Source organism: Urocitellus parryii, chromosome 4 (assembly GCF_045843805.1).
Source record: "Urocitellus parryii isolate mUroPar1 chromosome 4, mUroPar1.hap1, whole genome shotgun sequence".
In the NCBI taxonomy this organism is placed as follows: Eukaryota; Metazoa; Chordata; class Mammalia; order Rodentia; family Sciuridae; genus Urocitellus; species Urocitellus parryii.
In genome coordinates, this window is record NC_135534.1 from 174,639,309 (window position 1) to 174,663,765 (window position 24,457).

Consider the following 24,457-nt stretch of genomic DNA (forward strand, 5'->3'; position numbering starts at 1 on the left):
TCTTAAAAAAAAAAAAAAAAACATTACTACACTCTTACAACCCTAAGATTTTTAGAGAGTACTTTCAAATCTAGTTCTTGGTCAAGATAAGGTGGCTCTGGGCTGGGGTTCTAGCACAGTGGTGGAGTGCTTGCCTAGCATGTGTGAAGCACTAGATTCGATTCTCAGTGCCACATAAAAAATATTGGGTCCATCTACAACTAAAACTATTAAAAAAAAAAATAAGATAAGGGGGCTCTATAGGCCTAGCCTTACCATCCACACCAAATATTTAGGTAGAAAGATGCCACATTCTCCACAGATGCAGCTCCATCAGGCTGTTCCTCTTCCACAGTAAATCTATCCAGTGATAACTGCAGATACACAGTGAGCCAGCAGGAGATATCATACCAATGTTCATCAGTCGAAAAGGGTGCGATCTTACCTCCAGGACTTCATTGGAATTGTGCCTTGTCAATGAGGGGTAGCCCAAGGCCCTTCCCAGAAAAAGAAGCAGGCACAAGGGCCAGGACTCAAGCTCCATTTTGACCCAACGTTTATTGTCCTTTTACAACATGTCAATTTTTGGTTTAAAAACTGCTTGTGATTAGTTTTCCAACAATAACTCAAAAGCATGTAAAATAAAATCAACCTACTCTCTATATAAACACCCAGCAACTGTGGCCCCTCACCCACCTACCCAGGTTGGCTACGGGAAGGGAGGGCTCAGGCAGCATTGAGTGACGTGCAGATGCTTTACTGTAGGAGTCAGTGGTAATGCCTTGGTTCACACCCCACACAGGTCCCCTGCACTGCCCCAAACTACAAGAGAAATGGCGTAGGCCCAAAGGCCCAATTCTCCGTTGGTAATTCACTCTCCACCTCCCAAAAGAAAATCACTTTTATTTTATCACTTTTGTTTTGTATTTTTTGCAACAAAAAACCCCCTGTCCAGAGTCTGACTGGTAGCTCAACTGTTCAGACTGAGAAATGGAGCAGGCCCTGGGCGCACCCCTGGTCCCTCCTGGGCAAGCGCCCCCACCCCCAGGGAACAAGGTCCAACCAGGCCAGCTCGCCGCACGCTGGTCACCATCACTTAGCCGTACAGGTCATCATCATTATCTTCCGTGTACACACTGCCACCTGTGCCACCTCCACTGCCCTGACTAGGGCCAGCTCCACCCTGGTTCCCCGAAGGGAATCTGTATATTAAGAGAAAAGACAAAAAAAAAAAGAGGGTAAGGATAGGACCTGTGTAGGCTTTTCACTCTACATTCTTTAGGACTCTTGCCATGTTCTTTATACAGGTCTCCAAAGCAACTTAAGAACTGCCCACGGCCCCCAACCATTACCTGAAACTGCCAAAACCTCGACTCTGCTGAAGGGTTTGAGCAAACATTTCATACTTCCGAATGTCATTATCACTGACAGAACGACGGGCAAAGCGCATGGCTTCCTCAAAGTGATCTCTGCGGATCTCTGGCACTGGATCATCTTCTTCTACTTCCTATTAAAAAAATTGGTAAATACAGACCACCCTGGCTACTTAAGACCCAGATTTGACTCTGTCCCTGGTCTCCCCACCCTTCTATTACTGCAGTAGCTTATTTGTCTCCTGGTCCTCAATCTAATCTGCCTAAGATACCAGACCAAACTTTCTAAAATTGAGTCACTGCTCTGCTCTAGGGAAGCCATTAGTAACATTACTTTTAAAACTCGTCAATGGATTCTGGAAAAGAGAAAAGTGCAAAGATAGAAATCACATCAGTGTTTGTCAGGGTCTAATAAAGGGAGAAGATGCTAACTAAATGGTCTGAGGAAACTTTAACAGTGATAGTAGTTATAGAACTTAAATACACATCTGTCAAAAAGCATGGAAATTGTATCTAAAAAGGATGCAGTGCATATTACTGCATAAATATTATACCTCAATAAATCTAAAGTTCAAAAAGAAAATATCAATTGCTCTCAGGGTTTACCACATTATTACTCCCTATGTAACGGCCTTGCTTCCAGTAACACATGTGCTTAATTAAATAAACCTGGGTTTTCCCAATTCCTGAAACCCTACTACTAGAGCGAGTTAATTGGGTTGTTTATCCCTTTATCCAAACTCTCTCAAACCCTATCTCTTCCACTGAGAGGCCACCCCCATTGCTCTGGCTTACAAGTCTGCTTCCAAGCATTAATACATCATTACTTTATAAGATTTCATTGAAGAAAGAAGAGATTTCACAGATCTCTTCCCAAAAGGTAAAAAAAAAAAAAAGCCACTTACTCATTTATTAAGTCACAAACATGGAACCATGATAAAGTGAGAAACAAGTCATCTTTATAGAGCTTACACACAAAAATATTTTGGTAGGTCCATGTCCTCTTTCCCCACTACCAGGGATAGAGCTATAGTTAAGTTTGAAATCTTGTTCCATTTGTTTGCTGCACAGTTATACTTTGATTTTCTTCAAGGAGGAAGGAAATACTATGGTTTACCTCAGCATTCTCTCTTTAATGCCCTGACTCAATTTTTTTTTCAGGCAGATAACCTTTCAAATATCTTGTATTCTCAACTCCAGGGCCCAGGGCCCAGCGGAGACTCTTCCCTGGCTTCCCACACCGGCACCACTGATGCAGACTCACCATGGCAGAAGGGTTTGTCTGCCTCTCCCGTTCTCGCCTAATCTCACTCTCAATGGATTCACGAATGGCCAGCTTACAAGCACGTTGGCAAATCTCTGTCAGGTCTGCTCCAGAGAAGCCATTAGTCATCTTTGCCAGGAACTCCAAATCCACATCCTGAAAGCAGCAGCACAGCTACTTTAGAATTTAGCCTTTCATCTCCTGGGATATACTGATCTTCAGGCTCCCTAAGCACTTCCAACTTCAGTGTGCCCCATCTTCTGCCTCATCCATTTTTTAAAAATTATTTGGTACTGGGGATTGACCATAGACACTTTACCACTGAGCTACATCACCAGTCCTTTACTTAAAACAAAAACAAACAAACAAACAAAAGGGGCAAGCCAGGGATTGAACCCAGGAACACTTAGGAATACTTAATCACTGAGCCACATCCCCAGCCCTTTTTTATTTTTTTCTTTTGAGAAAGGGTATCACTAAGTTGCCGGAGCTGGCCTCAAATTTGCAATTCCTCCTCCCTCAGCCTCCAGAGTTCCTGGGATTAAAGGAGTAAGCCACTACTATATCCAGCTCCTATTAGACCAGTCCTAACCCCAGAAATCCCCAATGGAACCCTGTCCAGAAACCAAAAAGCACTCCACACCAGCCTCACAAGGCCCTGTGGCCCACAACCTTGCCTTGGCAACTGGGGACTTGCGCAGATTGGCCTTGAGGATGGCAACACGGGACTTCTCATCAGGCAGTGGGATGTAAATAAGCTGATCAAGGCGGCCAGGTCTTAGGATGGCAGGATCAATAATGTCAGGCCGATTGGTAGCGCCAATGATGAAAACATTCTTTTTTGTGGACATGCCATCCATTTCTGTCAGGATCTGGTTAATTACTCGGTCAGCAGCCCCACCACCATCTCCAATGTTACCACCACGAGCTTTGGCAATTGAATCCAGCTCATCAAAAAACAGCACACAAGGAGCAGCTTGGCGTGCCTGTGGAAGGAACAAAAACTTAGCATTAACACAACTGAGTCTCTCAGACCTAAGAAGGAAAAAAGTAATTTCCAATGTCCCAGATGAGGTGACAATAGTAAGATGATTTTTAAAAAATATTTATTTTTTTAGTTATAGTTGGACACAATACCTTTCTACCCATCTATCTATTTATTTATATGTGGTGCTGAGAATCGAACCCAGGGCCTCACACGCACTAGGCGTACGCCACAACCCCAGCCCAGTAAGACTATTTTGACTCTCCCAAACAATCAGTTTCTATCCTACCTTGCCCCCAAGCAAGTGAACAGATAGCCCAGCCTCTTATACCTTACCTTGTCAAAGATTTCCCTGACATTGGCTTCAGATTCTCCAAACCACATGGTGAGCAGTTCAGGACCCTTGATGGAGATGAAGTTGGCCTGGCATTCATTAGCAATAGCTTTAGCCAGCAAGGTTTTCCCACAGCCTGGAGGTCCATAGAATAGAACTCCCTTGGATGGTGTCATACCAAACTTAAGAAATTTGTCTGGGTGTTCTACAGGATACTAGAAGGCAAAGGAAAGAAGATTCAAGGCTACCTCCATTTTTCCCCCCAGGGCCAAGGACCGAATTCAGGGCATTGTGCATGCCAGGCAAGCAATCCCCAATCCCATATCTTCATATTTTGAAAGAAACATAACCAAACAGAATCAATCCCTCTACCACTTTATAGTGCATTCTACAGGCTAAGAACCTGGCTACCTAGGAGCAGGTTTCTGAGTTGTGGTGTCACAACTCTAGCAGAGAATGTGCTGACACCCTGAGACCACTCAGGTCAATTACAACATACTGTGTCAGGGACTCTCGTTACCCTACCTGGACTAGCTCCTGAAGCTCACGTTTGACATCCTCCAGGCCCCCAATGTCTTCCCAGGTTACCTGTGGCACTTCTACCACAGTTTCCCGCAGTGCTGATGGGTTGCTCTGACTCAAGGCCCACTAAAAAGGAAAAAAAAAAAATAAAAAGGGGGATGAGACTTCCCACGGGAGGGAAAGTGTATGTGTGTGTGTATCTCAGGTGGGGGTATAGTCCTTACTCGGAAATCATCCATAGTCACTGCCAGGGAGTTCATGACTTCAGCATCAATGGTCTCATCCTCTAAGTCAATCAGATCCATCTTCTTGCGGATGGCCTGCAGGGCTGCCTCTGAGCACAGAGCTGCTAAGTCAGCACCCACATGTCCATGAGTCTCATTGGCTACCTGCAGAAAGATATCTACTGATATTCTGTCTCTAAGACCCAGCTGCCTTAGGAAACTTGAGGGATAAAAGAATCATGATCTCTTCCATTTGCTTGAACACATACACTAGCAGACCCCCCACCAGTTGAGGTTTCAGTACTCAAGCCTGAATTTGGGCAGTGGAAATAAAGTTACCCCAACAATTCTGCTTTACTCTACTGCATTATCACTAAAACACATCACTTTTTTCCTGGTTTCAGTTTCAGATCATTTTCTTTCCCCTCCCTAGGAATCAAAACCAATCTCCTCCCATCTTAAGTTTATCTCTAATCAGTTCCTTGCAACTTCTTAGAAACAAAGATATCCTAATTCCTGGTCAGCCCTCATCAAGACTCCACCTGTTCCAGGTCCACGTCATCTGCCAGCTTCATGTTCTTGGTATGGATCTGAAGAATTTCCAAACGTCCTGTAGCATCAGGGATTCCAATATCTACTTCCCTGTCAAAGCGACCTGTGGGACAGTGCAGGGATCATTTCTGGGTCCAGAGGGAAGAAGGAACAGGCCTAAGGCAATCATCCACCTCATCCTCAGGCTTTCCTAGCATTAGCACTGAAGGTTTCATGACCTGGGAAACCTGGTTTGTCAGTCTCAGACAAACAGGATGGTTGGTCATTTTAGATAAAAATAGGGAAAGGAAAAGAATCCCTGGGGCTCTATCATTGCAAAGAGCTTTAAGAAATCCTCAGGATTTGTTAACTTAGATAAGGACAGAGGTGGGATCACGGAGATTACACCCAGTAGAACTATAATCTCCCTATGAGCAAGGGTAGGGTTAAAAGAAATCTGGAGTCCTTACCAAATCGCCGGAGGGCTGGATCAATGCTATTGGGTCTGTTGGTTGCTGCCATAACTATTACATGTGCTCTCTGCTTTAGCCCATCCATAAGGGTCAATAACTGTGATACGATACGCCGCTCCACCTCCCCATGAGTCTGTCAAGAAAAGATTATCTGGTAAGAAGCGAAATCAGGACCTTCCAACCACCCACCATCCTTCAGGTAAGCTCCTACTTTCTCTCGTTTGGGAGCAATGGCATCTAGCTCATCGATGAATATGATAGCAGGAGCATTCTTTTCAGCCTCCTCAAAGGCTTTACGAAGGTTGCTCTCAGACTCACCAGCCAACTTGCTCATAATCTCAGGACCTGAAAGGATTCAGAAAGAAAATTTTAACAAAACTATACTAAATGAGAAATTATTTCGCATTTTCCCAGCCTATAGAAACATCACGGGTAAGAAAGTGGTAATCTGTACAGCCAATATCCCAAGACAATCAGGGGCAGGCTGGAGAGAAGCCAAAGGACTCAGTACACTTTCCTCACAGAAGAGCCAAAAGTGTGAAGATGACAGCAGATGCTCTGGGACCACTGGTCAAAAGGAGGCAGTATACCAGTTGGACCTCTACCAGCTAAATACCATTCTCAGAGAGCCAAGTGATCTCAGCCCATCTTCCCCAAACCCTCTCAAATAATTGTGTGCCTTTTGATTTCTCATTTCAGTTTGCTCCTCCTAAATGTCTTTAGTCTGTTCACAATCTTTCTCAAGGGGGAAAAGGATAAGGAGCAACAATATCTTTCACTTGTAGCTTATCTATCCAGTAATACACCCTACCAGAAGATGCCAAAGTATGTACAACTGCATGGTTGCAAATGGACACTTGTCCATGAGCTCCTCAGCTCAAAGTTGGGTCAAGCCAGAGTCAAGATGAACCAAGACTTTTACCATTGATCAGGAAGAAAAAAGCTCCAGTCTCATTTGCCACAGCTCGGGCAATCAAGGTCTTCCCAGTTCCAGGAGGTCCATAGAGGAGAATTCCCCGAGGAGGCTAAGAACCAATACAGAGTGTGATTAGGTTCAGACTTTCATCTTCTCCCAACACTATCCATCTTAAAATGGCTCAACTAGGGCTCTAGAGAGGGTGAGAATCAGGGTTTAACCCTAACACCAATAAGAATAAGCCCTTGAGAAGGCTGGGTGTGGTGATGCATGCCTGTAATCACAGTGGCTTACGAGGTTGAGGTATAAGGTATAAGGATTGCCAAGTTCAAATCCAGCCTCAGCTACTTAGTGAATCCCTAAGCAACAAACCAAGACCCTGTCTCAAAATAAAAAACAAGGGCTGGAGATGTGGCTCAAGTGGTAGCGCGCTCGCCTGGCATGCGTGCAGCCCGGGTTCAATCCTCGGCACCACATACAAACAAAGATGTTGTATCCGCCGAAAACTAAAACAAAAATAAATATTAAAAATTCTCTCTTTAAAAATAAATAAATAAATAACAAGAAAGGGGCTAGGGATATAGGGAAGCTGGCAGAGTGCTTGTCTTGCATACACAAGGCTATGGTTCAATTTCTAGCATAACAAAAAAAAGGGCTGGGGATGTGGCTCAGTGGTTAAGTGTCCCCCCCCCCCCCCCCCCCCCCCCGAGTTCAATCTCTGGTACCTCCCAAAAATAAACCTTTCATGGATATGGATGCAGCTCAGTAGTAGAATGCTTGCTTAGCACATGTAAGACCCTGGGTTCAATCTCTAGTATTACCAAAAAAAAAAAAAAAAAAGAAATTAAATGACAGTAAATGCTGCTTCGGCAATTTACTTCAGGCCATACTCAGTCCTGCCAACACCAGAGAAAATATTGCTAAAAAGATGGCAACATTTATGAATGCAATTTCCACAGGAGACTAATAGCACAAAAACCACCCTAAGAGACTCTATTATAAGGGAGTTTAAAGATCCTGGGACTAGAATAAATTCAATCTTAAAGACAAAATGCCAAGGACCAGCTAAACCATTTAAAAAAACATGGTCTATATTCTTCATTGTCAAAAAGTTCATTCACTCTATAATCACAGTTTTCCAGAATTTATTATGATATCGGAATGCTTTTCCTTAGGGTTAACAACAGATATTCCTTTTTGAAACTATCTTTTCTGTGGCCCCACATACAGGCAGGATATTGAAACTGCTCACATAGAAGATGAAATTACTTGTATAATGCTTACAAGGCAAAGTATTAATTTCATCTTCAGTGTGTCCCACGATACAGAAAAGGTCAAAAAGCTACACTCTTAGATGAGTAGTACTGGACCACTAGCACTCTGCAAATTTCCTTAAAGTCTGCTTCTATTAAATGACAAAGTTCTTGAAAGAAAGGCAAATTATGGTGAGAATTGTTTTTGCAGGCTCCATGAGGTTAAGAACTGCTTTTATGTTTTTAAAGGTACACATATATGCTCAGTATAAAAGATTTGTGAGCCACGCGCGGTGGCACACGCCTGTAATCCCAGTGACTCAGGGGGCTGAGGCAGGAGATTGAGAGTTCAAAGCCAGCCTCAGCAACAGCGAGATGCTGAGCTGAGAACCCAGTAAAACCCTATCTGTAAATAAAATACAAAAAAGGGCTGGGGATATGCCTCAGTGGTTGAGTGTCCCTGAGTTCAATCCCCAGTACCAAAAGAAAAAAAAATACATGTGAGCCAGACCCGGTGGTACACACCTGTAATCCCAATAGCTGGGGAAGCTGAGGGCAGAATTTTGAGTTCAAAGCCAGCCCTAGCAACTTAGTTGAGACCCTGTCTCTAAATAAAATATAAAAAGGGGCTGGAGTTGTAAATCAGTGGTGGAGCGCTTGGCTAGCATGTGTGAAGCACTAGGTTCAATTCTCAGTTCTGCATATAAATAAATGAATAAAATAAAGGTGCATTAACATCTAAAAAAATATTTTAAAGAGGGGGGCCTAGGGCTGTGGTTCAGTGGTTAAATGCCCTGGGTTCAATTCCCAGTTTAAAAAAAAAAAAATTAGTTTGTCTTTTCTTTTTTTGGTACTGGGGATTGAACCCAGGGGCGCTCTACCACTAAACAACATCCTAGCACTTTTATTATTTCTTTTTTTTTCCCCAACATTTTTTATACCTTTATAAAACCCAGTGACTCCCACGTACTAGGCAAGCGCCTGACCACTGAGCCACAACCAGAGGCCCCTTTTAGACAGTCTCACTGAGTTACTTAAGGCCTCGCTAATTTGCTGAGGCTAGCCTCAAACTTGCAATCCTCCTACCTTAGCCTCCCAAATTGCTGGGATTACAGATGTGTGCCACCACATCCAGCTAGCCTGCTATTCTTGACCATCAGTAGCTTTAATAAATTTAGAGCTTTCTACAAAACCAACTAAGATAAAAATGCCCCTCTAATCCAAGCCATAAGTGAAAACAGTCCGAGGATTAGACATTAATTACCATCCTAGACTAGAACCCACAAAGCCCAGGAAGCTCACCTTCACGCCAATTGCCTTAAAGAGTGCAGGATGTCTCAGAGGAAGCTCCACCATCTCCTTTATCTGAGCCAGTTGCTTCCTACAGCCACCAATGTCATCATAGCCTACTTCATTCAAGGACTCTTCCTCATCCTGAACATGGGAGAGACAAAGAAAGGAGAAGGCAGGAATATTTTATCAGCTAAAATTAAGAGTTTCTCCAAATAATTCCATTAACTGGTGTGGAAAAATCTGCTGTATGAATAGGACAAGATTCTTGTCTAAAGGGATCCTGCATTAAAGAACTACTTCAAAAATTCCAAGGCACAGTCCTTTCCTCTCACACAGCCCTTACTCTTTCTGGAAAGGACTCTCTAAAACCTGAAACTAGAAACTCTGGGAATGGGGCACAGGCCTAGATGCCATCCATTAGCTTCATTTCAAAAATTATTCCAGGGCTGCTTACAGTTCAGTTGCAGAGCACTTGACTAGAGTACACAAAGCCCTGGGTTTGATCCCCAGTGCCACAAGAAAAAAATTAAAAAATATTCCAATCTGTTTTAACTTTTAGGTTCAATCTAAAATTCCTGGTATTGGGTTCTCCAAAAAACACATGGGCCCAGAAATGTACATCGGGGAGGTTTCCCCACTTCCAGAAGCAGCTAAGTCCAAAAAGCACCCAGTCTCAACACTTGCAACATGACTCCCACACTAAATACAACGAAACTGGGTACTAGGGCCAGGGAGCAAACTCACCTCTCGTTTGATAGGCTCTCCTTCACAGTGGATCACTGTGTCTGGAGCAACAATGCAATAAGGGCTGGGATCTGTCTCCACTACTTTGAACTCCACAGCACGCATCCCACCACGGACAAGGAAAATGTCCCCTAAAACAGCAAGCAGTAAAAGTGCAGTTAGAGGTCAACTACCAGTCCAAATGAGAATTCCTTAAGTCTAAAATGGCAAATAACTACATATTGCCCTATTCTGCCCCACTCCACCTCTCCTTGTCTCAGTAAAGCCCATAAAATATAATTTCCAGGGTAGAAACAGACCAAGCTTTCAGTACTATAACCATCAATGGTAGAGTTGTGCACTTTTTAACTATAACACAGCTAAAATGAACCACCTTCTCACTTCAGAGACAAGAGAGGACAAGAGGACAGCTTACTCTTTGGGAACACAGAGGCAGAGAAGACACATGGTAAGACACATGTGTTATACACATATATGTGAAAATGAGAAAAAGATACTCCAATACTCTAAAGTATTCCCACAAACATCCTTAAAACTCAGTTCCTAGAATTATCTCTCACCTTTCCGGATGGGTCGATAAGCTTCCAGGAAGTACGGCTTAAGGTATACCTCAAAGAGATTGCCAGTGATGCCTTCCACTGTGTCATCGATGGGTAGCACATGGATACGTTTGCCGTACTTCACATCAGGGCATGGCTGGATGCTGAGGATGACAAGCAGACTCCACATTACCAACCACACTGCAGCCCCAAGCACTGGGCGTCCGAAAGGGCCTGGCACAGACAGCTGATGGCAAGCGAAAAAGAAAAGGCAGGGATGGCTTTAGGTGAAGAGAGGAAGGAGAGCAGGGTTGGAGTGAAGGCAAAGGAACAGCAAAGCAGAACTAAGACAGGTCACACTCAGGGTAGGGTAGCAAAAGCTACTAAAAGAGGCTACTAGGGCAGCCCACTCCTAACCAGTGAGCCAAAATTAAGAACATTTGGAAGTCCCACCAAAAAAGACACATACAACTCTACTACTGGAGTCTTCAGTGAATGACATCCAAGGATGATTCCTTCTGGCTAATACTAGTGACTTGTATTAATAATACAAGAGAGGCCTTAGACAAGTGTCATGGTCAGGAAAATAGAAGTGAAAAAATAATCTCAGCCACATGGTCAGAAAATCTTCAGAAAGTGATAAGCATCCTCAGGAAGAAGAGTCCATGAAAAATAATCAGAAGCCTTAGATGATCTTAGCCAGGTGACTGGAAATTGGGGAAGCCTCTCATTTACATTTATATAGGAACAAGCAAAATCACTCACACTGAAGCTATCCTGGGTCTGACTCCAACCATACCACTCTCCTAGATTAACTTACATCCTTAAAAGAACCATTAGAAGCCCACCTTCCATACGCTTCCCACCTCATTCTAGCCCCATCACAAACCATTCATTGAACACAGTAGTAAATAAGGAGGCTATTTGGCAGCTATATACCCTCATCCTATGATATGATGGCTTATACCTCTAATAAGAAAAAACAAAGGCATCAAGAGTCACAGAAAGGTCAACTTGTCTCATGGGCTATGCAGAGGTAGATTTTGAAGTCCAGGAAGACAGAACTGAAACCTAAAGAGAACCCTGAAGCATAGGTCCTCCCATGGCCAGATGGCTTCCTGTACTAGCAGCTGCCAAGGAAATCATACTGGCTGTAACACAGGGGAATACTGCCTTTAATGCAGGATGTCTCTGACCTCCCATCCCTGAGGGGCCAAGAACCCCACACACACACCTGATGACATCCCCTAGGCGTACACGAAGGTTATTCCGAACAACTCTATTCATTCGAATCTTCTCATCAGAACATGTGTCATCAGAAAGCACAATGCACACAGCTTCCCGCCTCTTCTTTCCTTTCAGCAACACTGTGTCACCTCGGAACAACTGCAGTTCATCCATCTTGGGCTAAGGAAAGAAGGTTAAGGCCTTTGGGTCACTGGGCAAAATGGGGTAAACAGCAGCCCTGGAGACTGGGATTCCCAGTAAACCCCACTCTATCTGCTGCCACTGTAAGAAAAATGAGAAAAGAAACCTGGGGAAATCCCTCCAGTGCAATAAAGAAAGACTGGAGTGTCTACCCAACTTACCTGGGACAAGGATACCACACTGTTGTCCTCATTGATGGCTTCATCAACAATCAACCGATTGGGACGGTTCTTCTGTTTGAGAATGGCTGTTGATAAGTCATCACCCTTTGAACTAGAAGGAGGAAACAAAGTCAGTTCCAATATATACCCCGTATCTAGAGGCCCCAACAATCTCCAAAAAACACATACTTAGGAAACAAAGTGGATAGGTAAAGGTATTCCTATACAGAGCTCAGATGAAAGAAATTCAATCAAGAAAACAAGGAGCAGTATCCAGTTATATTACATTCCTCATTCTATTAACTCTAATAATTAAGAGAAATGAAAAGTCTTAAAACTGTATAAAGCATCAGTTCAGAGCAGGAGCAATGCAGTCAGACCTATCTGAAACCCAACACTGCCAATGTTTAATTGCAACATTGGGCAAGTTAGTTAATCTCTCTGGACTTTGGTGTCCTCATCTGTAAAATGGGGACTGCAGTAGTACCTATTTCAAGAGATTTACCTTTTTAAAAGAATTTTTAAATAAATAAATAAATAAAAGAGATTTACCATTTTAAGTGAGATAATGAGTGTAAATACTCAACACAATGCCTGTAACAAGGTTCTAATGGTCATCATGATTAGCACTCCAAAGCAAAACACAAGCTCTTTTTTATGCTAACCTTCCAAGGAATAAACTGAGCTAGACAACTTCCCTTAGGGTCCTGGGGACACCAGTCTCACCAAGCAAGCTGGGGAACAATGAAGCAGAATTATTAGCACTACTCTCCTCACAAGATAGACCTGTTCAATGCCAGAGCTTTCCCAAGTACCACAAGAATACCAAGCACAGGCAGATGTAGTGGCTGCACGCCTGTAATCCCAAAGACTTGGAAGGCGGAGGCAAAAGGATCCTTGGTCTGTTCGAAGTCAGCCCAGCCTACTTAGCAAGGCCTTCTCAAAATAAATAAATAAATAAATTTTTAAAAGCAGATAGAGATGTAGCTGAGTGACAAAGTGCCGCTAGGTTCAATCATAGTACCAACATACACATACACACACACACACACACACACACACACGGAAGAAAAAGAAAACCAAGCACACAAAAACTATCATATTCAGAAAAAACATTTAACAGTCTAGAACCTTCAGAAAGAGGTTCAAAATTGGGCAGGGGTTCTACATGCCTCAGCTACTTGAGAGATTGAGGAATAGGATCTCAAGTTGGAGATCAGCCTGGTAAAAATAAAAAGTATTTTAAAAGGTCTAGGAATGTACTCAGAGAAGAGTGCTTGCCTGGCCTATGTGAGTGAGGCCCTGGTTCAATCCCCAGGAAAGAGGCAGGCAGGCAATTAGTCAGAATCAAGTCTAAAGGAACTTCACAGTAATTTCTGCAAAGGCACACAACTTCATAGAGTTCGTTCATCAAGTCAAAACCAAGAAATGCTAAAACATGTGATAAATTCAAATCCCTCTCATCCAAATTAAGGTTGCCAGAGTCTAAACTCAATTTCTTTCACTTCCTAGAAGCTAGGATCATTCACCAAATAGTGAATGAAAACAATTTTTTAGCTAGCTCTCTCCATCACATACTAGATTCAATGGGCTCTCCCTTTGAAGAGTTACTTCTTCTCACTAAGGTTGGGCAAATGTGTTAACCAAAGAAAAAAATAGAACTATTTCTTCATTCAACAATTGTCTACTGTAATCCAGGTACTGTTCTAGGAGCTAGGAATATTGCTAACAAAATAGTATTGCCATTAGATATACCTTCACAATTTGGAAAATAGATAAGATGCATGGGCTCTAGAATATCAAATAAACCCATTCATTTTACAAAGTGGTAAGCTCTCTGCTAATCTTCGCTCTGTTTGTTGTTTTTGTTTTGGTTTTTTTGTTGTTGTTTGGTACCAGGGATTGAAGCCAGGAACATTCGGTCACTGAGCCACATCCCCAGCCCTTTTTAATATTTTATTTAGAAACAGGGACTCACTGAAATTTTAGGGCCTAAGTTGCTGAGGCTGGTTCTGAATTCGCGATCCTCCTGCCTCAGCCTCTGGAGTCACTAGGATTACAAGCATGCATCATCACATCTGGCTGGTTCTATCTTTACTACTGCTTTTAAACTAATTTCCAATAGTAGTTTCCTCATCTGTAACTTTACTCCCCCATCCTAAAAGTGTGCCATTCTGTGCACAATGCTGCAGAGCAGGTAGACTCTGAAAAATTATCAACACTCTAGCATGGGCAATGTGACTGCCCAGGGCAACCTATGTAAACTTACCAGTTCTCCTGACTACCCCCAACCCATCAAAATACCACCCTATACTCCCCTCCCAAGGACTGCTCATCTTCCTGTTTGATTTACAAGACTGGGGCTGGAAAAAAATAAAATGCCAGTTGCTTCAAGTCATCATACTTTGTATATTAACCTCAAAACTGCATTCTAGAAAAACCTCCAATATGCCTACCATTACTGACCCTACCTCTAAAGAGTGATATGCCCTTCACTTAAGGTAAAAACCTCTAAGACAGGCACAGTGGCACACACCTGTAATCCCAGCAACTCAGGAGGCTGAGGCAGGAGGATCACAAGTTCGAAATCAGCCTCAGCAACTCAGCAAGACCTTGTCTCAAAATAAAAAGGACTGGAGAGCCGGGTGTGGTGGCACACACCTGTAATTCCAGCAACATAGAAGGCTGAGGCAGAAGGGTCACAAGTTGGAGGCCAGCCTCAGAACCTTAGCGAAGCCCTAAGCAACTTAGCAAGACCCTGTCTCAAGGAGAGAAAAAAGTGGGAGGGCAGGGGAGACAGGGATGTGCTCAGTGGTTAAACCACCTCTTGGTCCAATCCCTGGTACCAAAAACAAACAAGACCTCTAATTCCTTATCTGTGGAGATCAGTAAAAGAGTGAATTCAGCCTGACCATAGGCTAACCGCAATTCTGGAGGTTCTTTGGGAACATTCCCCATTGTCTTATGCATGACTCAGGTCCTTTCCAGAACCAACAGGCCACAGGAGACTTGGAGGAGATTCAGTAAGTCATTAAGATGACCTAGAGGTGAGAAACTGCTAGTGATTCCAGGTTACAAGAATTTTAGATTTTTAGTTTTGAAAAGCAGAGGCTAGCTGGATATAACCTGAGAGCCTATTTTAGGTATCAACAATCACCTTTTTAATTAAGCAATTGAGTAATACTTCATCCCAATTCAGAAACTTGAGAAAAAGGAACACACCTCAAAACACTAATCTCTTCAAAGCAGGAAGGTGATTTACATACAAGTTTTTAGTAGAACGTGGTTTTTTTGTTTTGTTTTGTTTTTTTGTATCTAAACCTCTAGATTCTAGGCAGAATAGGCTGAGGTGACCAGGTTTTATCTGATGCTTTCCTGAGAGATGAAGGTATGGCCAGAAACCCCCAAGGCACAGAGAATTTCTCTAGGTGGCTGTTTCAGAAAAGGGGCGTGTGTCTTTTCCCTGAAGGGTTTGGGCAACTCCAACCTGCAAGTCACGAAAGCTAAAGTGTAGGGAAGCCCACAAAACATAAACTGAGCTTCAAACTTTAGCAAGGACCTCTCTAGAGCCTCCTCGTAGGCCTAAAGTAGGACGATGGCCAGAGGCGAAAGGCAGGGGCTGCCCTTTCCTGAACAGACCCTCACAACTCAGGTGGCTGAGGATGCCAACCTCGGGCCAAGTAGTCCCAGCTCCAAAAGGGCCAGTGTGAGCTTTCCTGAGCTCGCTGGGACTTCCCCCGCCCGGAACCGCAGCCTGAGTCTCAAGGCTCCAGAGGCCTTCACGTGGCCCAAAGTCCACGCCCACCGGGCCCAGTTGGGGCTGCGGGCTCGCGGGGCCTGCTCTCTTCGTGGGCCCAGGGTCGTCCACGGGTGGTACGCGGATTCGCAGACCGGTGCCTCAAGGCCCTGGGGCTCCGCGCAAGCAGCGTGAGACGTAAGACCTCACTCCGCCGGGGCCGCAGTTCCGAGAGGGTCAATCAGGCCGGCCGGGGCCTGCATGACACAGCACGATCTCGCCCAGGCTCCGACCCGGGCCCAACACAAGCACAGCCTAGGTGGCGCGCTGGGACGCGGGCCCATGGGCCCTCGTTTGCCCGCTTCCTCGCCTTTCCTCTCCCACCTTCCCGGTCTCCACCTCTCAGACGCGCCCCCGGCCAGGCCCGACCGGGGCCTACCCAGCGCGGCGGATCCCGCGGTGCGCGCCCCCGCAGCTAGCTGGCGGGCGCGCGCACACACTCACTCGGCTCCAGAGGCCATGGCGCGCGCCTCTCCCTGTCGGCAGCTGTGGCGGCCCGCGAGTAACGGCTACAAGAGTGGCAGGCGACCGACTGGGCCGGGGCTAGGCTCTCCCAGGCTGGGGGAGGGATGGCGAGCAGCAGCTACAAACCCACAGGGGGCCTGCCTCTCGCTTCCTCCCAGCGGCACTCGGGCTGCGAGCGGGCGGGAGACGCTGGCTGATTCGCGAGGAGGCAGCGGCAGCGAAGACTCCAACGACGGCTGCAAACGCTTAGCTGAGACTGAGTCGAGAAAAGCCGAATCATCGGAAGGAAAGCCGCTCTCACTTCAGCCAATCAGCGCCTGCCCTGGGAACTCGCGCCCGCCTCTCCGCGCCTCTCCCCAGCAACCCAGGGACCACAGCCAATCAGAAAATTCGCTTATGGCCTGGGTCCCGCCTCAGGGATACAACACGCCTAGTAACGCCACGTCAATTGGTCGCAACGCTACGCTTCCTCGACGGATTGTGAGTCTAGACCAATCAGCGGAAGAAACTGGGCCAGATCGACTAGTAAAAGGAGAGCCTTTAAGCCTTTGGAGGCGGACTCTCCCACTTGGCTCCAGTTCATTGGCTTCCGAGTTTATCCCCTTGGAAGAACCTGGCACAATGGATTGAACTCTTATATTAGTCTAGTTCTGTTGTAGTGATAATCCACACTAGTTTCTCCACAAACCTGGGGATCCTTTTATTCCATCACCACACAAACACTTCTTGATTCTTTAAAACACTGGCACCAAGCCAGGTGCCATGGCGCATGCCCAGCAATTTGGAAAACTGAGGCACGAGGATGGCAAGTTCAAGACCAGCCTCAGCAACTTAGTGAGGTCCTAAGCAATGTGGACAGTCTCAAAGTAAAAATATAAAAATAAATAAATAAAAAGGGATGGGGATGTGACTCAGTCGTTAAGTGCCCCTGAATTCAATCCCAAGCACCAAAAACAAAAACAAAATACTGGCACCAGCAACCCCTACTCTGGCTCTTTGGACTAGCACCCCAGCTTTTCATCCGGGCTACCCCATTGTCATTGCACCCTCCCCAACAGTTAATCCCACGAGTTTTACCGTTTCCGAGTGCTTAAGGGAGGGGTGCTTCCCCTACCATAGAGTATTAATATTGATGCCTGGAGGAGAGCACATTCAGAGTCCAAAGAGGTCAAAAGGCAGCCACAGAACACAAAGCAGAGCCAATATCATCCAAGGCAGCAAGAAAATTACATACTGGAATTAGAAGTCCCTCAGTTACAATAACAGTTGGCCCTGACTGGCGTCAATAGGGTTCTTTGGGGCTTGCTGACTCAAATCACACTTCACCCCCATCCACACAGACAAGTTTGACTGAAATGAGTTCAGTTTCTAGAATTTAGAATTAGGAAGTAGGTGAGGAGTCATTGATAGACTCAGAGATCTGGTTGTCCCTCCTCAGTATTAAGAACCTGCCATTAACTTGAAAAGCCTGTCTAGGTCACCCTCCATACCTAACTCCTGTCGCCTAGCACAGGATTTGGGCTTTGGATCTGGAAAGGACTAAGGCACTGAATGAGGATTAGTGTAGTCTTTCCATCATAGCTAGGCCTCCAGCTCATAAGACAGATGATGCTGAGAGGATGGGAGTTCATATACAAGGCCTGGATTCAATCGCTAGCACATCCCCCCCCACACACAGACACACCAACAAATAAAAGGGGGGGAGCACAGGCAGTCAATATTGGGAGAGGGTTCTTTTGACAACCAGCACTCAACTAAGCACCCAAAAGCTTTCCCATCCAAGTATATGTACTAGGCAGACAAGATAAATATACACATATATATATATATATATATATGCATTTTTACTCAACACAAGAAAAGGGGAAACAGGAAAAACAGATGCTACAAGCAAAGTCAATGACTTGTTGGTAGCAGGGAATACTTCCTCCAGAAGGAAGGAGTATCCCAAACCACACAGGACTGCCACCAACTTCACCAGTACAAGAGTTACATAGGAATGATCGGCTCCAGTCACATCACCTAAGGAGGGTAAAGCAAGGGGAGGCGGGGAGGCCCTCCTCACAGAGATGATTCACTGGGCCCTCAGCTCAGGCTCTTGGAAACATAGCAGCTACAGGTCATGAGGCTCCTGCAGAGATGTCTGAAACTCTTCAAGGAAGGTTTCACAGTCAGGGGAATGGATCCAGCTCAAATAGATTTCTAAGTACAGGGGGAGAGACCTGGAGAGCAAGAAGAGTGATGCATAAGAGTGAAAGATCAAAGGTTAGGCAACTTTCCCTCCCTTTCATTCCTTCATCACCCCCAATACTCCCAAGGACTCCACAACTCCAACTGTCCTTCAGCCCCAAGCCAGCAACCCTCACCAGGTAGCTTCCTTCTGTGGCAGTTGAGTTTGGGCCTGCAGCCTCCAACAGAAAGCAGCGGCCTCATCCTTCCTATCCAGCCTCCTTAGAGTCTGAAGCAGGTGAAAGGAAGCATCTCTATTACCTGAGGCCACCCCAGAGTAGAAAGATTTAGAATTTCATATAGGCTTAGGCATCATTTTATAGAAGAAACTGAGAGCTAGAGAGACTGTCTTGTTTACACTCACATTTGAAACCAAAAGTAGATCACTCACAACCATTCCTCTTCCAGGATTTGTCACCTGCCCAGTAAAAAGAGCTCAGCTGGCCCCATTCCCACATAGCCCACACCAATGCAGTCATGGTCTTTGTGTCTTAAGGACATAGGAAACTAGGGAACTCTTGGGAGCCTTGTATATATACTATGTTTATATGTGCACACTTAGATATATCCTAGTTTTAAACAGCATAATCTCACTCAGCCCTCCTGTCTCAGAAAACCACTCTTACACAAATGCCCAAGTACCTCCTCTGTGTACCTCTCTGTCCCTGAACATCCATGCATAACTGATGTTATGTGTAGCATACATACCTGGGCACATCTGCACACTGAGGAGGAAGTCCTGTAGGGCTTTGGTATCTTGGCCATTGGCTGCCCATTCCAGTCCACGACTGATCAGGGCAGCTGCCCGAAGCTGTTTCAGTGCCATATCTGACCTACACCCCTGCTCACAGTTGGAAGCTGCCCCTGAGGACCATACCCAAAATCAATAAGTGTCTTCCCAACCACATATCACCAAAACTCCAAGTTCCCCTCTCTCTCTTCTTTTGTTTGGAGCCCCTTCTCTTAAGTCTTCTAGTCTGGTGGGCTGGGATACACAGAAAGGAAACCCACTTTCACCTCCACCCCTTCCAGGAGATAAGGAAAACTGAAATTCTAAATCACCTTGTTCTTTGTCCTCAGGTATGGCCCGGAAGAGCAACTCAAGGCACCTGATATGGAACATGGAGCAGGAGCGAAGAAGAATCAAACTCAGAAATTCAGGTGAGTGGGTAAGAACAGAATTCACCAACCCAGGTCCCAATCAGAAAATCTTTCTTCCACACTTCCCCAGGACCCTAGGTGGCTTACTGGGCTCACCGGCTAAATTCACTAATTGCCTCTTTTGGGGCCCTCAGTTGTACCCAGGCCCGGCCCTGAAGCAGGTAAACAGCAGAGACCCAGAGTGGGCAGGATGGCAGTTCCTTGGTTCCTTTTCTTGCATCTTCCCATGGCTGGAGCATCTTGGGAAGCAGAGAAGATGTGCGGGTAAGCAGCTCCTCACATACAGTCAAAGCATCTTGGGCTCGGCCTGCCTGGATCAGTGCTGCTGCTGCCTCCAAGAACACCTCAGGCATGCAAGGTCCTGGGGGGCTGGTTGGTGGGCAGAACTAGAGTGGGAGAAGGATGCGTGTCTTGAAGAGATCTCTTCACCAGGCTCTGGTACTATAAAGACCATATAGAGCCTGGTCTTCCATAATGGACAGACAGAATAGTAGAGGGAAAAGCAGAACAATCATTCTGCTCTACTCCAAAGGAACCCTCAACCCTCCCATTTCATTATGGAGAACCTACCCGTGGATCTGAGCCATCCAGCAACAGGGCCAGCAGGTCCAAGTAATGCTCTGCAGCATCTTCTGCCCTGGAAAGTCATAACACATGAACACTACCTTAAGCCCTGGCAGAGTCCTCCAAGGGCTTCAGGGAAAACGTTCTCTCCTTGAGAAATGAATTACAGTAGATGGGGTAGAGAGAGAAGATATGAGGGAAGGGGAGGGGGGATAGTAGGGGATAGGAAAGGTAGCAGAATACAACAATTACTAATAGGGCATTATGTAAAATTGTGGATGTGTAACCGACGTGATTCTGCAATCTGCATTTGGGGTAAAATTGGGAGTTCATAACCCACTTCAATCTAATGTATGAAATATGATATGTCAAGAGCTTTGTAATGTGAACAACCAATAAAAAAAAAAAAAAAAAAGAAAAGAAAACGTTCTCTCCTTGCTAATGAAGGGATGCTTGTAGGCCTTGAGGAATAAGAGAGAAGGTGAGGTCTAGGCCTACAACCCTGGCTCTGCATGGATCTACCTCAGTTACAGAATGGATTGGGGAGATTTCAGTGTTTCAAAGATAGAAGTTATTGTCTGGATAAAAAGCCCTCAGATCAGGTCCAGCAGTAAGCCAGGACACTGGGGAGTAGAGACCTATGTCCTACCATTGCCTCATTCATCACCCAACTCACAGGAACAAAAAACAGAGTCATGGCTGGGCACAGTCGTGCACATCCTATAATCCTAGTGGCTCAGGAAGCTGAGGCCCTAAGCAACTCAGTAAGACCCTGTCTCTAAATAAAAATACCAAAAAGAGGTAGGGATGTGGAGCAGTAGTTAAGTGCACCTGGGTTCAATGCTCAGTACCAAAACAAAACAGAAAACCTAGAGTCATACCCTGGGGAAGGCATGAAGTGGGAAGAGGAGCTCAGCTGAGCAACAGGGAACCTCACCTCCCCATCTGTAGGCATCGGCTTGCTAACAGGTGCTTGGCTTGGCTCTGTGTGCCACAGTAAAGGGGAGAGGCTGGGTCAGGTCGTGGGAGTAGCAATTCTACCTCAATGAGAGGCTGTGGAACTTCAGAGCTATGGGTGGCACTCAAGGCCTAAATAGGAAAGAAAGAAGAAAGTATATCCATAATCTTTGGGAGTCATACTTCCTTATACTTGTATCTTGTCTAGTTACTCCAACACCAGCACCTCAGCCATTCTCCACCCCATATATTCATCTGACAATTACTTACCTCAACCAGCAGCTCCAGACTCTCCAGCTCTGCAGCTGTATCCCCCAATTGCCGATATAATCTGGAAGCCTCCAGAAGTGGAAGACCCCAGGGTGATCCCCCTTTCAGAGCTGCAATCAAGTACAGCAAAGCTCTCTGTGGATTTCCCTAGAGGGGTAAAAGGACATAGGCCTCAGCTACCATCAAAAAGAAAATGCTGTTTATAATGCCCAAGGTTTCCCCCATTTCTCCCACCCCTCAGGGCTATCTTTACCATCTTACGAAGACAGGATCCTAATGCTGTATACACCTGTACCAAGAGAGGTCGTGGACACAGACCTGAGGCTGCTTCATGCAGGCTGCTCAATGCCCTTGGTAGGCTCCCTGAAATCAGCTCCTGGAGGCCTGAGGGCAATTAGGGTGTGAGATTAGAGAGGCCCATAAAGCAGAAAATGTGATGGGAAAGTGAGCCCAGAAAAATTCCATGGAACTGAATGGGATATGACAGGGAGAGTATAAGCCCAGAGGATACCTTAAGGGAAAGGATGAGTAAGGTTGCTAGCTGACCTTGACGGTAGGCAAATGCTGTCAAAAGGATATCCCTCAAACCCCGGGCATTCTGCAGGGTCAATGGGGCATCTGATTCCTCAGCTGGAGGGTTCCAAGTTTTTAGAAGTAGCAGCAGATCCTTAGAGGCCCCATTCTGGAGAGAAAAGGACCAAGTCTCTAAGTCTAAAACCACTCTCACTTCTCCAGTCTTGGGCTCCTTGAGTTAAAGACTCCTCCTGATTCCTGCTCCCCCAATTCTAAGAGAAAGATATCTGAGAAGGAAGGATAAAGGAAAGAATAATAATTTAGGGCAGTGGTGATCTTTTCTAGTATGCCTTCTCATTCAGGATATGGCAATGAGGTCATGAGGCCAGTTTAGTAACCATGTTCGGGTTACTACTGAGAAGACTGAGATTGTGAGTTAGTTTCAGCAAGATCATGCACAAAAGCCCTAACCATAACCAAATTAATTAAGCTGTTTTTAAAAAATGCCCCAAAGATAATCCCCCACAATGGGACAACCAGAGCAAGGTTACCCAAAGTCCCTCAGAAAACTCAGGTTTTCAGACTACAAATGTAGAAGGCTTTCCAGCAATCATGCACCTGCAGCAGTGGAGAAGGAAGGAGGGATGACACCCTCATCTTCAGATCACTTCCCCCATTACCTGGTTGCCATTCAGAGTCTGCAACAGCAAGGCCAGGTCTTCAAGACGGTCAATGCTCAGCCAAAGGGCAGCCTGCAGGCCAACCAGGTGGTGCAAGGCACACAGTAGCTTGGGCAGAAGGGAGGAAGCACAGAGGACAGACTCCCACAACTTCCTGATCCCTTGTTCTGGCCTGGGCCCCAACTGCTCCTGGGTCTCTAGCACTATAGAGTACACATACACAAAGCAAAGGTGAGACCACATACTCCATCTCCCCACACTCTCTGTCTTTCCTCTTCTGCAAAAGCCCAAGGATTACAATAATAACACCCCAACCTGGTCTGAGGAGCCCATAGAGAATTACAGAAGGGCACCTCTCTCCATGAAGATGATGTCTTTTGTTGTTTCTCCCAACCTCTTAGACAGACTTAAATCCAGACTAAAGCTGGCAGGGGAATAGAAGGCAAACTGACCCTCACCTCTTTCTAGGCCCCGTTGTATATCCTGGGCCTCGTCTTCAGTGAAACCCTGAGCTAGGCTCACTTTCAGGATAATGAAGTTACAGGTGACAGTCAGCTCCAAGGGGAGAACAGGGACAGCTGCAGGAAGTCCTGAAGCAATAGATGCTGATCTTAGGCTCTCTCACTCACACACTCTGGTTCTCTCACATGAAAATTTTCCCAAATAAGATCCCAATCCAGAGATCATCCCACTCCAAACAAAACAGCTTCAATGAAGAACATGTCCTCTGGTCAGACAGTCCGGAAAGAGCAAATCATCCCAGAAACCACTTCTTCCCATGCTACCATTGTGTATGCATGCTTCCGAGCCCATACACAGGCAGGCGCAGAAGAGAAACTCCATGTACAAAGACAATTCCACTCCGGCCCATTCTGTTACTCCCTGTCCCCTAAGTAATCATCTCAATCCCAGAAATACAGAAGATTCTTGGCTGTGGAGAAGGCAAACTGACCATCCTGGAGAAGACTCTGCTTACCATGCAGAATGTGTAGGAGCTCCCTGAGTCCCTCCAGTGTGTCTTGAACCAACTTGTGTCGCCTCAGAGACACACCAGAGTCCTGAGCCACCTGCCAAAAGTGGGAGGGAACGTTACTGAGAATGAGTCTTTTTTTCGCTCCCCTTTCAACAGTAAAGAGGGGTGCATTCTCCAGGCATTTTTTGCTCTTCGAGGGAAGTCAAACTGCCCAAAGGCTGGGGTAAATTCACTGCAAACGCGCTTTCTGGGATCCTGGTGCAGCAAAGTGAGGGTCCCAGTAACCACGTTACCTTGGCCTGTCGAACGAGCCGGTCGTTCTTTTCCTTCCACAGGTCCAGGCAGCTGGCGCGAGCCTCTGGGGAGCCCAGGAAAGACTGGTGGGCCATGGTCGAGGAGGGTGAACCCCTACACCTGCGGAGGGTTTCTGATGGGTGAGGGTAACCCCGCCGTAGCCCCCACCATAGTCGAGAGGGGATTGCTCACTTCCGCACCCTTTCCGGCTCCCTTCGAGATCCCTACAAAGGCTGTCCACCCTTTCCAGCACAAATCCGGAGCTCACGCGTCCCGCGGCTCCCACCCTCGCCTCTGGTTGGCCCGCCCAGCAAAACTCTCTGCTGTGATTGGTCCTCTTCAAGAGTTGTTTCCGCGGGAAACTTGGGTAAGAAAAGTATCCCGACCGAACAGAACAGTCAGAAGCGGTGTGGCATGTTTGAGCTGGGAAGTCGCGTGGCAGGCCCTTCCGCCTGCTAGGCCCTCGCGGGGCCCACCGCCTTCACAAACGGTGGCAGCAAGCGTTCTCAGAACTAGACTGTAACTCAGCCTTTCCA

At 45.9% G+C, this 24,457-nt stretch overlaps 2 protein-coding genes across 2 annotated transcripts; both read right to left on the reverse strand.

Moving 5' to 3' along the window:
• Nucleotides 1–518: 518 nt before the first annotated feature.
• Vcp (valosin containing protein) lies at nucleotides 519–16,581 on the reverse strand. The gene is made up of 17 exons (XM_026414774.2): nucleotides 16,260–16,581; nucleotides 12,020–12,131; nucleotides 11,665–11,837; nucleotides 10,452–10,594; nucleotides 9,892–10,022; nucleotides 9,157–9,288; nucleotides 6,608–6,710; nucleotides 5,897–6,030; nucleotides 5,683–5,818; nucleotides 5,224–5,336; nucleotides 4,682–4,846; nucleotides 4,461–4,583; nucleotides 3,938–4,150; nucleotides 3,294–3,602; nucleotides 2,617–2,772; nucleotides 1,332–1,486; nucleotides 519–1,181 (listed from the first exon to the last, which is right to left on the reverse strand). The coding sequence occupies exons 1-17, from the start codon at nucleotides 16,274–16,276 to the stop codon at nucleotides 1,076–1,078; spliced, it is 2,421 nt and encodes an 806-aa protein (XP_026270559.1). The 5' UTR covers nucleotides 16,277–16,581; the 3' UTR covers nucleotides 519–1,075.
• Nucleotides 16,582–18,137: 1,556 nt separating this feature from the next.
• On the reverse strand, nucleotides 18,138–24,161 carry Fancg (FA complementation group G). Its single transcript, XM_026414749.2, has 14 exons — nucleotides 23,921–24,161; nucleotides 23,631–23,721; nucleotides 23,113–23,244; nucleotides 22,655–22,857; nucleotides 22,008–22,143; nucleotides 21,715–21,845; nucleotides 21,462–21,608; nucleotides 21,172–21,323; nucleotides 20,241–20,307; nucleotides 19,767–20,056; nucleotides 19,572–19,618; nucleotides 19,218–19,373; nucleotides 18,647–18,770; nucleotides 18,138–18,502 (listed from the first exon to the last, which is right to left on the reverse strand). The coding sequence occupies exons 1-14, from the start codon at nucleotides 24,014–24,016 to the stop codon at nucleotides 18,394–18,396; spliced, it is 1,881 nt and encodes a 626-aa protein (XP_026270534.2). The 5' UTR covers nucleotides 24,017–24,161; the 3' UTR covers nucleotides 18,138–18,393.
• Nucleotides 24,162–24,457: the final 296 nt, after the last annotated feature.